The sequence below is a fragment of the Apostichopus japonicus genome, chromosome 10 (genome assembly GCF_037975245.1).
Source record: "Apostichopus japonicus isolate 1M-3 chromosome 10, ASM3797524v1, whole genome shotgun sequence".
NCBI lineage: Eukaryota > Metazoa > Echinodermata > Holothuroidea > Aspidochirotida > Stichopodidae > Apostichopus > Apostichopus japonicus.
The window spans coordinates 5848213-5863142 of record NC_092570.1 but is presented as its reverse complement, the minus strand read 5'-3'; the positions used below and the strand labels follow the sequence as shown (position 1 = coordinate 5863142).

General features: G+C 36.1%; 1 protein-coding gene across 1 annotated transcript; it reads left to right on the top strand.

Annotated features, from left to right (window-relative positions):
- The first annotated feature begins 379 nt into the window (after positions 1-379).
- Positions 380-13288, top strand: LOC139975174 (growth hormone-regulated TBC protein 1-A-like). Its single transcript, XM_071982852.1, has 8 exons — positions 380-553; positions 1667-1723; positions 2604-2758; positions 5009-5167; positions 7536-7757; positions 9910-10082; positions 11016-11201; positions 12070-13288. The coding sequence occupies exons 2-8, from the start codon at positions 1686-1688 to the stop codon at positions 12145-12147; spliced, it is 1011 nt and encodes a 336-aa protein (XP_071838953.1). The 5' UTR covers positions 380-553; positions 1667-1685; the 3' UTR covers positions 12148-13288.
- The last annotated feature ends 1642 nt before the right edge of the window (positions 13289-14930 follow it).

Sequence of the window (14930 nt, the reverse complement as noted above, 5' to 3'; positions counted from 1 at the left end):
TTACGAAGATCGAAGTGTGACCCGGGTCACTCTTCGATCTTCGTAAACTGTCTAAATTATTAACCCCCCTCCCCCGGCCCCAAGGAAGGTAATATATACATACTATAAATGACATTACTTAGAAATTAACAGGACACCAAAATCTTCTCTTCTCGGATTGATATCGAGCAGTCAAAAGATACTACATTTGGATTGAGGGGTAGTATGCCTGTACATGTAACCGATAATTATGTGTATACAGATGTAGAAGGCTTTTATTTGTATCCCAGGCCCGGTATATTGAAGTATATACGCCCCCTTTTATTCTTCTGATGGTTATACTGTACAGGTTCCGAAATGCTAGACTGGTCACTTCGAATTACAGCTGTTACTGTATGTATGTCAAACAGTTGATGTAAACTTTCCAGCAGCGATCAAAACATTACGAAGTCGTAGCGTGGTGAAAGGAGATTGAAAAAGAACTACGAGACATTTGATATAATACTTTGCAAGTGAAGTTTTGTGATAGACGCATTTACATGATTGGCCCCTACTTCTCTGACTTGACTTAATGGTAATCTTACAATATCTCTTGCATTCACTTTTGGATAATTCTATGAATATTATTTGTTCCCTTTTTAACGTTAGGCCAAACTAGCCTTTTAATAATAGGCCTATGTCTATAAAGTTACTGTAGCCTAGGCTATACATGGTTCACTTGCTAATATTCTAAAGTTAGGCTATTGAAACAATATCAGGCATTATTATAGCATGGTGGGCTAATAATTGACGCACTTAGGGATGTGATCAACTATGTCTATCAAGGAAAAATCCTAATCACTCAACTGTATGTGTTTTTCACACAGTATGTGTAGTTCCTCAGCAAAACAATGATCTCAAAATATTTATTCTGTACCTGCGCAACGTACAATTGAGCAGAATTTGACCCAAATACCTGCCGTGTCAAGTTCTCTCATACCCAAAAATTGACACATTCGTCGATAAGCTAACTGTAACTTTTGTGTAAGTATAAATCCATTCACTGGATGGATGCTTTTTGCTATGCTCTGAAGTCTGAGCATCTAAGCGAAGACAGGACAGGACCCAGAGGCTCAGAGAGTAGGCTAGTGCCAGTGGTATCATGTTGAGGTAAGTTTGGTTAGTTTTTGGAAGTAAGATTTCCAAATACCCAAAATATGTGCAAAACTGGGGATAGGGTATTACAAGAAAAACACTAATTGATCAGCACATACATGAAATGGATTTAAACTCATGAAAGATGTAACTCTGCTTCGCTTCAAAAAGTTTAGGTTGCCTGCTGTATCGTTGTTTGTAATATTTGGGTACTGTTATTCTCCGCACATGGTACTATATCCGCAGACACAAAACGGTGCTTTCCGCGCTCCAAATTTGTCAGCAGAAAACATGTTGATCAGAGATACCCTCAGATTTTAATTGTGCATGCAACAAACGTTTAGGGTCTCATTATTCTTCCAATGCAACAAATTTGGCAAACATTCCATAAGAATTTATTCTCTCATTCCTTTTGCATTTTAAAAACTTGGCTTGTTTTTACTGTAATTGTGTTAATAAATTTTGTTTACAATGGAATTTAGATGGTTAGAATTCAGATCTTGTATTGTATTACTGAGCATTTAAAATATAATTTTTGCTTTTGTTCTTACAGGTTCTTTGTGCATGGCTAAATGATGTCTGCTTCAAACTCTAATGATCTGCACAGAAGGTACAGTAATTCTTCAGTTGAGTACCTGCAGTAGATGTATGGGTTTTGTGGGCTTGTGTTGGAAGAGATGGTGGTGGGGGGTGTAGGCTCAGATACAATGACATAGTGACACAGAAGAAAAATGTAGTTTAAAGGCATTGAAGACTCGCCCCAAACCACGCCCCCCCCTGTGAAAAAGTTAACTTTCCGTAGCTTGCAAGTGAATTTTTTTCTTGTAGCTTCAAAATGCAGACAGATTGTAGCCATATCAAAGACTAATGTTCCAGTTAGGAGCTTGGAATATATATACAACTTGGGGCGGGGGGGAGGGGGGAAGTAGTATAGTCAAGCAATATGGAGACTGAGAATGGACCCTCGACCACTCCATCTCTTCAGCCCCCACCCCAAATTATAAGTGATTGTTAACGTCAACAAATAGTGGTTGCAATCACAATCAATACCCTAACAGGTCTTTATAGTATCAGTACAGTTTGCTTGAAAGAGAAAGTTCTGTTAATCAGATTTGGTCAAAGAAAATTAGAAGTTCAAGGCAGTTTCTTATATTCGGTCACACACATGGTCAGAGTATATCGCAAATCATCCGAACCAGCATCGGGTTATAGTTGTCGAAAAATGTGGAAAAAAGATATTGCAAAGAAAACTAGGAATGAGCTGAAAGGTTTGACAAGACAAAAGTGGTCTGCAGAGTGTTCGTCCTGTGTTTTCAATTTAAAGGTGCCGTGTGTATCAGGAGCGGTCCGGTTGTCTTCCTTCGGGAACGAGTCTGTAAAATGGCCAGAACTAGCAGACACGGTCAAATAAACTTTGTTTTGATCTCAGGTAGAAAATGTCTACAACAGGTTGCATTTATTCGATGCAAAAACGTTCTTTTCAATTCCAGTGAAATAGACGCTTACGGTTTCAAACACGGGGAGGACTTTGACTACGACTCATACGAGGAGTTCATGTCCAGATATCTGAGCATCTTAGCCAGGAGAGCCAGCAAGTGGAATAAGTTATTAAGCGGATCGGGCTCGGTGAAACGATCCAGTAAAGGTGAGGATCATGTTCTTATTGCTGGATTTGGTCATTTCTCAAAAGACTTTTTGATTCATTTCTTTTCTTTTTTAACTTTTGTCACTAATATGCCCTTCAATTTAGCCTGCTATATTAAAGTTTCAAACAAAAACTTTTAGTGAAGAAATTCCAGGCCCTCCACAACACAGGTGAGCAAATTTGCGGCCCTCCAGAAAATTATATTGCAGCCCGCTAGAAGGTTCCGAAACCCTATTGACAAGGTCTACAGAACTTTGGACAACCTGGACATGGAAAATATGTATAATTTGGAGAGTTTGTATATAAACGATGAAAGGCCTACAGTACTTGTGATATTTCACTGTAAAAGATGAACAATGCAAATGTATGTAGAACTGCCTAATCTTTTGACAGACCATATAAACTGTCAAACTGCCTTAAAGACATGAGTACTGTGGGTACATCTTGAAATAATGTTGTGGCCTGCAGAGTGGGTGCAGAATATCACTTTGGTACTAAAGATCCCATTTTGTGCCCCCCCCCCCGCCCACCTACTCTACATTATGCCCATATAAGTCCCAATATAAAGTCCCAGTTGAAGTTTTGAGAATGAATTTACGTATAGAATTTATAGGGTAGGAGGGTGGCGGAGGGGTATACTGACGACCTTTAATGTACCATTGTAGCTTAATCCATTAACTGGTGGTTGAAATAGTTATGTACTGTACTGAAAGTATGCTTAATATCACAATTATGTTTTCAAGCAATGCATGTATGGAATCCAACAGGGCTATTATTCATCGCTCATGATTGTAATGTGCGTGTGGTGATGTTTGGGAGTAGTAGAAACCTTATATACGTAGATGTAAAAGCTGTCAAGGTTCTCATTACAACACAGAACTTGCCAAGTAGAGTATCTTAGTGAACCGAGTGAATATAGTGTATGTACAGTGGCTTATTGAAAGACATTGGAACGGTGCAATTTCTTGATTGTATCTACATGACTGAAAATTTTTGGTAACTTTGAATTTTTTGGAATGTGATACCCATCTTGAATATTAAACAAAAACTGGTACATTGTGACATTGCAGTTTCTTGGCTTATGTGTTATGATACATAAGCAGGGTTTTAGCATGAGATATTCAACCAGCATTTTGTGTTAAATGTTATTTTACATTTTATAAGATAACGAAGATATATTTCTACTGTTATTAGCTTTTTTTTTTATATTACATTCTTACAAGGCATGTTAAGTAACTTTGCTGGTAATTTTTGTGATGCATTTTTTCTGCCCAATTTATGCCATACCATTGCTTCTTCATCAGTGATTAAACCAGCAGGATTTTTAAGAACAAATGTTTTTATTTGAGCAAATGTGTATATAAATGGGCTGATTGCCTAAATTCCTGTACAGAGCATTTACTACGTGCTAGTACTGCTGCTGTGAGTTTACTGTGTAGACCTGTTAGCTGTTACTATCTGACCCAGTTGAGTACTGTAGTGCAATGGTCTGTAAATAGCTTGTATAATTTGTTAAAGACTACCGACATGTTGACCGATGGCACAAAAGAACAATTTATTTAGGGCATTTTGATAATATCCACATTTGAAAAGCCTACTTAATGAACTGTGAGTTTCTATCATCTTAATTCATAGTTTAATATAAAGGACATATATATTACAATAAACTTATCAAAGAGCAGTCAAAGTCAACCAAAATTTTTGTCGGTTTTGAGAAACTTGAAATCTGAATAAAGAGGATGTAAACTAAAAACCATTGAGGGGATTAACAAGTAGAGTTATCCTACATTGTGGAGGGGGGGGGGGGATCAGTGGCATTGATCCCTAAGGGAAAATCTCTTCTGAAAGCCATTGTCATGGTGATAAAGGGTGTTTATACCTTGTTTTGCCCTTACAATGCACTTGTCAGAATCTGCCCAATGCAAAGAGAGTGTACCGTTTAGTTTCTTTTAACCCATTTTATGTCTTAAAATGTTAACATTTGACACATTCAGTGCAAATGAACACTGCTGTACACTGTGTGTACGAACGTGACACTATAATACTTTATTGCCAGTGACAGAACAATATCTCTGATGGGTGTTGCAATGTTTTCACATCCTGTTGGAGTATGATTTCATAGCGTGCGAAGGATGCGGTACGTAGAGTCTGTCCATGCCCAACAAGAACATGTTTGGGTGTAAACGTGATACCCTTGGCTACCATACCTTCATTGATCTATAATAATTCATTCTTACATTTCCCCAACAGTGAAAAGATATGTCCGGAAAGGAATCCCAAACGAACACCGTGGCGAGATGTGGATGTGTGTCAGCAAAGCCAAGAAGCTGATGGACAGTAATGAAGGACTTTATCAAAGACTTTTAGGACAAGAATTAGATCCATCCATCCAGAGTGAAATCGATATCGGTGAGTTTCTTGTAGCCAGTTTCGAGGAGAACCCCCCGGAAAATGACACTCGTCTCTGCAGTTTTCTCGTTCCGATGAATTATTTTAAGATTCGCATATTTTGAAGATATTACTGTATCTGCTTTATCTCACCAAATGTCATTCTGGTTGAGATTTGTGGGAAAAGGTTTTGAGACTTTTTTGGAAGAAGCTAACATGAAAAAGATTGTTCAAAATTGAAAAACATTTTTATTTTGAAGAAACCACGACGATTACCCAAACCATGTGAATTGTGGGGTTTTCTTTATTCCAGTTGCACCCATGCAAAGTGAAAAATTGTAATTGATGTTAAGAAGGAACTTAAGAAACTAGCCTACTTTTATTGAATAAAGAAAAATGTCAGACAGATATTAACTTTTATTTCATATGTATTTATTAATGTAAATATGTTCAGTGATACTGTATAACAAGCCAGTGGTGACTCTGTTCAATCTCAAAAATAATGTGACTTGTCACAACTCTGCATGTGCTGCACATTTATGCTTAAATCTATGTATCACTTGACCAGATGTAACAACACACATACATGTATGCATAAATCTATGTATCACTTGACCAGAAAGAAGATGCACACACATGTATGCTTAAATCTATGTATCACTCGACCAGAAGGAACGACAAACACTGTATTGTATGTAAGCTTAAATCTATGTATCACTTGACCAGATGTAATGACATACACACATGTATGCTTAAATCTATGTATCACTCGACCAGATGTAACAACACACACATAGATATGCTTAAATCTATGTATCACTTGACCAGATGTAATGACATACACACATGTATGCTTAAATCTATGTATCACTTGACCAGATGTAATGACATACACACATGAATGCTTAAATCTATGTATCACTTGATCAGATGAAACAATACACACTCATGTATGCTTAAATATATGTATCACTTGACCAGATGTAACAACACACACACATGTATGCTCAGATAATGTATCACTTGACCAGATATAACGACACACATATATGCTTAAATCTATATATAACTTGACCAGATGTAAAAACACACACATGTACAGTATGCTTAGATCTATGTATCACTTGACCAGAAGTAACGACACACACTCATGTATGCTTAAATCTATGTATCTTGACCAGATGTAACGACAAACACACATGTATGCTTAAATCTATGTATCACTTGACCAGAAAGAAAGACATCTGTACAATTGGAGTTATGGAACCGCTTATTGCACAAGTGAGAATAGGTTTTGTCTCTTTACCTTTCAACATGTTTGAACTTTAAGTATGTCCTTCTCAAAACTCAAACCAGAACTGTTTATTTATATAAAACATATATCTGTATCCCAAGTCGTGGTGTCCTCAGAATGAACTGAACTGATTATTTTTTTTCTTCAAATTTGTAAAAACAACATTTAGCAGAGATATATACAATCCAAAACACATTATCTCACACAAAAGCTGTTGTTGTTAGACTATGACTGTTTGGAGAAAATGCTCTATATATCCCTTTCAGCCTCGTGGGAATAATACATTCTGCTCTCCCATGGCCAAGTGCTATGGGAAATGGTCAACTCGCCATTCAAGTGTTAAGTCGTATAACAGGGTTTTTTGTTCTCAGGAACCCCATAGTATTTCATGAGGAACAAAAATCAGAGCCTTCAGAACTGCTACAGAAAACGTTAAGTCGTTAACACTAAATTATTTTCTATTGTACTTATCCCTTTGATATTTTTGGCTATGTTCTCAACTAAATTATATTTTCTCGAACTGTAATCAGGAGTGTTAGTGAGGCCTAACGATTGCCGGCTTTAACCAATTGAAAGTTTTGAAAAGATTTCAGTTTCTATTTCTTGATTAAGACAGAGAAAGTTGGTCAAATTGGAGTGCCTTTTGCAGTCAAAAATGTAGCAAAATTGTAGAGAACTAATTCTTTTCTACATCCTGCATTGAAAGCAGTGTATATATGAGTGCAAACAAAGCCTTTCCATTTTGTTAATGCGATCCCCCACCCCCCCCCCCCCCGCCATCATGTTCTATCTATATGAAAGAAAGAAAGAAAAATGCCAAGATCAACTTCCCCTATTCTCTTTTGTGGTGATAAAAGAGGGAGCAGTCGGGTTAATTACGTTTTCCCTTTTGTTTTAGGTTCTGTAATTAAGAACAGTTGTAAGATGCTATTTGTAAAAGTATTGCCATGTGAAAGTCATTTATCTCATAACTTTTATTTGACAGCTGGACATGAAAGGAAAAGTTTTGGGTCGTGATATTTTTTGACACCGCCGAAATGTTATGCAATACCATAACTGAATCGGTTTTCCTCTGAATTATAAATTGCTTTGCAGATCTTCACAGAACATTTCCAGAAAATATATACTTTTGCAACGATGCCACTAGCGGGAAGCAGGACTCCCTACGTAACGTCCTCAAAGCATTTGCCAACCACAATCCCGAGATTGGTTACTGCCAAGGGTTGAACTACGTGGTGGCCATGTTGCTGATAGTCCTCAAAGATGAAGAAAAAAGCTTCTTTCTGCTTGAGAAACTCACAAAACAGATATTAGTCGGTAAGCATCTCAAATCAGCGAGAGTTTTAGAGTTCAAATCATTGAAAGTTGCATATTTTCATAATGGTAAAGATGTCCATAGCATGTTGTTGGTAGTTATTTTGTGTGTGCATGTGTGTGTGTTTGTAACCATGGAAACCATCGTAAGTAAAACAGCTGGTTGTGAGTGCAATGTTAAATCTCCCAACTCACAAATAATATTCAACACAAAATATGTTGTAAGCTGTGTATATCAGAAAATGTTTTGAAAAATTTAGAAGACTTTGTTGTCTTTTTGCTCAACATATATATATATATATACACTAAGCTTAGATTTGCCAAAGATTGATGGTTGAGATACTTACCCTTTGCATATCAATCAGGGCTGATGTTTATCATCAGTTGTCATCAACTGAACATTGAGTTTGATTAATAACTGCTAATTTAGACCCCTCTTTGGAAATTGAGAAACCTTAAAATAGAATTTACACATGAATGATTGGAAGTGAAACTAAAGTTTTGAAACATTTATCACTAGCTGATTATTCCAGCATGATTGAACATTGCTAAACATTTACAGGTTTCATTTTCCTATATATGCCATTACCCAATAGTGAGGCATTTCATAATAACTGTTGGTATACTCTGAATAAGCAAAGGAAAATATTGGAAATGATTGGTTGGGTGTAGCAAGTTAAAATTGACTAGTAGTTAACTCTTGTATCCTAAGTCCTTTGAGAGGGTACAATCTGGAGTATAAACCTTCAAGTTTTTAACTTTTAATAAAGAATAGCCAACATTAGTGGTTGACCTTATTGATGATGTAATCATTATTATTTCCAACATTCAATGTTGTAGAATATTCCTTATTTCAGTTATTTCTTTTATATAGAGACCATTCTGTTCCATCTCTTTGTCTTCCATTACCTCTCCAAGCCCCCCCCCCCCTCCCTCCATTCACTCCAGTATTACTGTTACTCTGTCAGTTTGAGTTGTTTGGTATCTGAAAACAAAGAAATCTACTCTAACAGACTGTAGGAAATTTTTGACGTTATTCCTACCATACCAGGCAAAACAAAAAAATTCCATAATTCATCAAATTTTTAAGAGTTTGTGAGATTTTACATTAACTAACTCTAGCTGTGTGTTGAGAATTCATGGTGTGTAAAAACAGATGTTAATATTGTGACCCTGGTAGATAGTGAAAAAGTGTGGTGGAATTTATTCAATATATACATCAATAGTTGCCGGATTTTGTGATAATTAATCGAGATTAAAATTTCGAACATCTGGCATGATAGAAATTTAGGTGAGTTATCCGTATTCAAGATCAAAGATAATGATTTGGTGGTAGGGAAAGATTGAAATAATAATAAGCACAGTCAAAGATGAGGGTTGGTTTTGAAGGCTTGAATTCAAAATATTGATTATGAAAGTCGATTGAGCTGTATGCTGTACTTTCCATGTACACTTAAAAACAAGTTATTTACTACGTGTGGAATAATTACTAGTGAATAATAAATGCAAAATAAAATAAAACTGTTAGCAAACTGCTTATCCACTAGAGAGCCTGTGTAGGAGAATGTATAAAAGTAAGTTGGCCTGACGTTTCGATCCTAGCAGGATCTTCTTCAGAGGCTAAATGGCAAGAATAATAAATCAGAATGAAATACAGTGTGATGACAAATTCTTCTTTTGTTTATATTAATGCAACTTGGCATAGCCTACTTTCAGTAATAAAAAAAAGTTACATTTAAGCTACTTCTGGCCAGTGTATAGAAAATTGACTTGCAACTAACTTTAATATAAACCATAATGCTTTATTATGTTCATGCATTTTCCAACCTTTTTTGCCTGCTTTTCATCACATCAGTCGTGGTGCAGTTTTAAATGGACTGAAAGTGGCGGCCGCTGTTTAACGGCATGTTATGTTTCGCTTCAAAGGCTGTGTAAGTGATATCCAGAAGCTTGTAAGTGATAAAGGTAGTGAAATGTTTGGTGGGAAGTGATCTAGGGTTGTATAACCGTAGAAATGATAGGCAACTAGCTAACTTATCATACAAGTTAAGGTAATTTACTCTGTGATATTGTGACAACACAAAGCTAATGGTGAAAACTCTCAGAATGTCTACTTTAATTTTATAAATAAAATTTGATGTTTGCATCTTGGCAGGTTACTACTCCAAGAATCTCAGGGGATTGAACGTGGACCAGATGGTCTTGGGAGAGTTAGTGAAGTTAAGGAATCCCAATATCGCCAGCCACATGGAAAACAAAATGGCACCCTGGTCTCTCGTCTGTATGAAGTGGTTTGTCTGCCTGTACCTTGATATCCTGCCAATTGAGGTAAAAGTTCTGAAAGAAATGACAGTTGTAGCTGAAAATGACTTCTTCCCTCTCCTTCCACCCGTATTTATTTAGTTTAAACTATCTGATTGACAAACTTACGTTATCACATAATTAAACCCTGACGCAACTTTTTGTCAGTATAAAGTAAACCTGTTTAGCACAGAAAGCAAGAACATATGTATGTTCTACTCCTCCCTCCTCCCTCCTCCCTCCCTCCTACCTCCTCCCTCCTGAAAAGAAATGACAGTTGTAGCTGAATGACCTCTTCCCTCTCCGTCCACCCCCATACTTTGAACTACTGCAGATTTAATATCGACATCGAGAGAAAATAAATAAGGAATTAATTCCCACCCACCCATGAACACAAAGAATTAAATGTCTTTCACTCTTGAATGAAGTCAATTTTCAGCCAGGTTTTGTTATGATAGCGGAGGTCATAAGTCATTGGTGGTCATCAATGGCGAAAACATGATCATGCCCTTCAATTTACTCAACAACAGACAGCTCTCTTTATATCTTGTACTTGTATGAACATATTTGTTTATGGTTCTTGGTTTGCCTTTTTCATTTTATTTCTTTTAACAAAAGTCAAATTGTGGCTCGTAGAGGAGGCCCTTATCTAGGCCGGGCACAAGTACCCCTCCCTAAGGGCATACTACTGTGGCCCGTCATTTGAGCCACCAAAATGTTTACAAAAACTTCATAAGTTACAGGACACAAGTTTGTGCCCCTCCCTCCAGCCCAGAATTCCTTGCTACTGGCCTTTTGTGGAGGGCACAATGGGCCTGTGTGGAGGGGCACAATGGGTCTTTAGTAGTCTCGAGCATCACATGCAGTAGTCAGAAGATGAAATTTGTGTAATATTACATATAAAGCCATTTAATTTGTGATCAGATATTTTTGCAACTTCTTCTCAATTCTCTTTCCCAGACAACTCTCCGTATTTGGGACTGCCTCTTCTACGAAGGACCTAAAATCCTCTTCAGGGTCGCTCTGACTCTGGTGCTTCAGAACGAGGAGAGCATTCTCACAGCCCGCGACACAAGTCAAATCGTCGAACGATTCCGAAAGGTCAAGTCACAACCTCTGAATATGGACTGCCATACCTTCATGCAGGTTAGTACTGAGTTACCATTTTGGCCATGTGGATGACTTTTGAAGAAAAAAAAATTAAAAAATAGAAGTATTTCTCAAAATTACTCAAAAGAGTTGTACTGATGCAAAATATTCATTTGTTAGAAAAATTAATGTCAAAAATTTCATGTAGATGACTTTTGAAGAAAAAAAAAAATTAAAAATAATTGAATTTCAAATTACTCAAAAGAGTTGTACTGATGCAAAACATTCATTTTTTTAGTAAATAATTAATGTCAAATTTGTCACGTGATGGCAAGGCTTTTTTTAGTCAGCGACCATTAATCTGGGGGCTTTGGATGGTTCAACCATGAGCCAAGCAAAAAGGAGAGAAGAAAAACAAATACTCGCACATTTCTCCAAATACTTTATTATTCACAGCACTTACGTCTGCTGAGGTAACTTTTTTATGAAAAGGTGTAACAAAACTTTATAGATATTGTTTGGAGAAAATTGAGGAACAAATGTAGACTATACAAGATACTTATGGGAAATGAAGGCAAATTTGTCGGCTGGAAAAGCTTTTAAAAAAATTAGAATGCCACCATTTTTTTTTATAAAGCACTCTCAAGTTTAACAAATTGGGTGGGGTACTCTAACTAAAGCCTTGCATGTTTGAAAGTTATGAAATCTATCATCTATCTTTCAAATCAAAGACATACATGGCTTCCTTAGCAGATGTGTTTTCACCAACCCTGATTAGAATTAATTAATGTTATTAATTATTGATAGTCATTAATTTCCACAAATCAGCACATCTCTTTGCTTTGAAATAAAAAGATACAAGTATATCATGCCATAAGTTATTTAATTCCTCCATTTTTTACTTTTTTTTATATTCTACTTTCAGAAAGTGTTTTTAGATTCCCAACCTCTGAAGATGGCAACTATTGACAAACTAAGATCAGAATGTGAGCAGAATTTATAAGTTTTTCTTTTAAAAGCTCACAGATATTAACAATCAGTACAGTATTACCAAATTTGCTGTGTACTTGCAGCAAATGCAATTATTTGCCTCAATTTTGGACCTTTTCACAACGCATTATACGGTCCATCAAATCTACCAAGGATCACGAAACTATATCACCTCATGAATAAAGACTGTCTTTTTGACAATATTTTAAAGTAAGTCAATCGACAGTGGAAACGGACATTGGTAATTATTTATTTATAGACAAAATTTTGAAATGGCAAAAGAAGTTTCCGCTAGAACAGGATTCAAACCAGTGTATTTCTGAGGTCACTCTTTGAAATCCTGAGATTTTTGTGCTCCTTGGAAAAAATTATTTTTTAGAAGTTAACCATTTCATAGTTACACAGAAAAAGGGGACAGTGTATTGAACATAGGTTGATACCGACCGAAAGTGTGACAAATTGGACCTTTTTGGTTTATGATGTGTTCAAACTGAGAATGAAATGGTTGCACAATCCCTAAGGGTTGGGGGAGGGCTGGGGTGATTGAATGATGGCAGTTATTCTCTGCTTGAAAAGAATGTGCTATTAAATGTAACACTTTTAAGGAGAAGGGGAAAATCTGGCTCTGAAGTTACTAAAGATGGTGAACAATGGTTAGCTTGAAGGACGAGTGGTTCCCTTTCTGGTAGGGAAAAAAAACTGTCAAATATTCTTGAATTCTAAACTTGCAGCTTATTAAAAATCATTTCTCAAACTGTGAAGCTACATCTTCGGTGTTAGAATACATAGATAAGATGCAAAGATTTGGAAGGATGGGTAAATGCATTGTTCTTGCACACTGTTGCTATCATTAAAGAGTTTGATGTAGTGTCTGGTGTAACCTGCACAACTAAACCTTCACTTGAACCACTGCCAGCATATTTAAGGTGTAGAAAAGAAGTTTCTTAAGAAGAACATATAAAAAGAAAGACTTTATTCGCCATTTTACATGCAAAGTCCAGAAAGTTAGACATCATTTATCATCGGTTGACAAAACACAGAAAGCTGTTTTTGCAATGTATAAATGGTTTTTACATTTTTGTGACATCCAAACATGAAAATCTCTGATTTGAATACTTATACTCTGATTTACGTATCAACGTATGTCTGTGGAACTCAACATTTTGTCTTATTCTGTTGCCTCAGAAATCATAATTGACTTTTTCAAACTTTCATTTTGGACAAATTTTAACAGGGAAGTGTGTTGCTGATGCTAGAGGTGGCATGCCATTAAAAAAACACAGTGTTTTCATGATTATTATTTATATTATTTATTTAACAAGATCTGTGACACTGTGAGTTGAGTTGTGGAATTATTTTTCCACTATGAGCAGTTATTTAGGTTCTTGTCTTGAGTTGCTAAACATTCAAATACAGAGTATATGTCCTATATAAATCAACAACAGGTGCTCAAATAAAATAAACAATTCACAATCATGGACGGAAATTGTCTTTAAACTTTTTAGAGCCTTATAATATCAGACTTTCTTTAATGATAAAACCCAGACTTTTTGGATGATATTGTTTGAAAATTAAAACGTAGAAAAAATGTTGTTTGTTCAAGTTGAATGAGTGGTCTTAGAGTTTGGAATAAACAGGGTTCTATATTGTCCAGTTCTCAAACGTGAAATAAACATGCAGTAACCATTTGGTATCATGTTAACCCATTCATGATGTGGATAAAAAATTTTTTTTTTTTTAAATTAATCATCACACACATTTTTCCCTCACAAAAAATTCTTATCCAATTGGTAGTGAAGTACAAAATGTGCATAATTTGAAAGAGTTGATATTTGCTTTAGTGAAATTTGTTTGTATATCTTAGAAGGTGCTGATGTTTGAAGTATACAAGCCATTCACTGGCAAGAGGAATGTGATATGTTAAGGTTGTGCTATCTAGGGAAAGATTTTATGAACCAAATATTAAAAATCCAAGTGTTTCACCATGATATAATTATAATAATTTTAAAAAGGTTAACATTTTCAAACCATGGTTACAAGTCATCACTTCAAAGGTCTGTATGAAATCTTTATCTTCCAGAAAGGAAAAAAAAGTTGTGAAAATTTGCCCTGTGCAGTGTACTTGCACGCTTTATAGTATATATGTAATGCATAGATTCCTGTGAGCATGCACTGATTTTTTTCCAGTAAGCTACTCGCAGCTTTTCATATCAAGTACCTTTCTTTAAAACACAGAGTTCTCGATCAGCTAAAATCATGCTACAAACACTCTACAAGTGCATGGAATCTTGTACTTAAAGTAATATTATAGTAAAAGTTGTTTGAATATGTTTGCTATTACATGTGCATAAATTGCGTTCTTAGTTAAGAAGGATATACAGTACATGGGTGCAAGGCCCCTCTCCAAAAGCCCCCTCCGTCCAGACTTTGGTCAAATTCTCCTAAAAGCTAGGTGAAGTTAATACTAGGCTTAAAATTGAAGAAAAATAGGAAGGCCCACCAAAAACAAACTTGGGGGCCCTTAACTTTAGCAGCTGGCCATTTGACTTTATAAAATGTGGCATGGAGTGAGTACATTGTAACGAACACGAACACACATGTATGCCAATCGGAAATTATCCAAGATTTTGGGTAGTTTCTCAAAAGCGTGATTCTCTGTTGTTCATTTCTTAGACCCTTGGTTTTCAACCTTTTTTCGATCACGAGCCCAATTCGTCTTCCGAGCCGTCCTCGCGAGCCCATACCCTACCCTGCAAAGTTATCAACTTCATAAAATCAATTTCACAGCGTTTATTA

What these genes read in the sequence shown, in the direction of transcription:
- LOC139975174 (XM_071982852.1), top strand. Translation starts at nt 1,686, where the DNA reads ATGATGTCTGCTTCAAACTCTAATGATCTGCACAGAAG. An exon ending in CCAGAGTGAAATCGATATCG is followed by an intron (nt 5,168 to 7,535) that starts GTGAGTTTCTTG and finishes ATTGCTTTGCAG; the next exon opens with ATCTTCACAGAACATTTCCA. An exon ending in TTGATATCCTGCCAATTGAG is followed by an intron (nt 10,083 to 11,015) that starts GTAAAAGTTCTG and finishes TCTCTTTCCCAG; the next exon opens with ACAACTCTCCGTATTTGGGA.